This window comes from Penaeus monodon, chromosome 33, assembly GCF_015228065.2.
Source record: "Penaeus monodon isolate SGIC_2016 chromosome 33, NSTDA_Pmon_1, whole genome shotgun sequence".
NCBI lineage: Eukaryota > Metazoa > Arthropoda > Malacostraca > Decapoda > Penaeidae > Penaeus > Penaeus monodon.
This window is the reverse complement of record NC_051418.1, coordinates 32582424-32582651: the sequence shown is the minus strand read 5'-3', so window position 1 is coordinate 32582651 and position 228 is coordinate 32582424. Positions and strand designations below refer to the sequence as shown.

General features: G+C 50.4%; 1 protein-coding gene across 3 annotated transcripts in view; it reads right to left on the bottom strand.

The window, feature by feature from the left end:
* The window catches only part of LOC119594393 (sodium/potassium/calcium exchanger Nckx30C-like), a 174335-nt gene that overhangs the window by 3195 nt on the left and 170912 nt on the right, over positions 1-228 (bottom strand). For all 3 annotated transcript variants that reach the window (XM_037943455.1, XM_037943456.1, XM_037943457.1), the window contains exon 9: positions 39-175. In XM_037943455.1, coding sequence (XP_037799383.1) covers positions 39-175 — 137 coding nt within the window. The remainder of the gene's footprint in view (positions 1-38; positions 176-228) is intronic.

Below are 228 nucleotides of genomic sequence, written 5' to 3'. Positions count from 1 at the left end.
TAACCCCCCAAACACAAGAGCAAAAAAAAAATCCTTACCCGCACGTCACATCAAAGAGATTACTGCCTACAGAAGAGGACACTGCCATGTCCCCAAAACCCTTCCTGGCCACGATGACAGAGGTGATCAGGTCTGGGACGGAGGTACCTGCAGCCAGGACTGTGAGGCCCATTACCTGCAAGAAAGAAAGGTAAATGAAAGGACAGGTAAGGGAGAGGGAGATGCGAT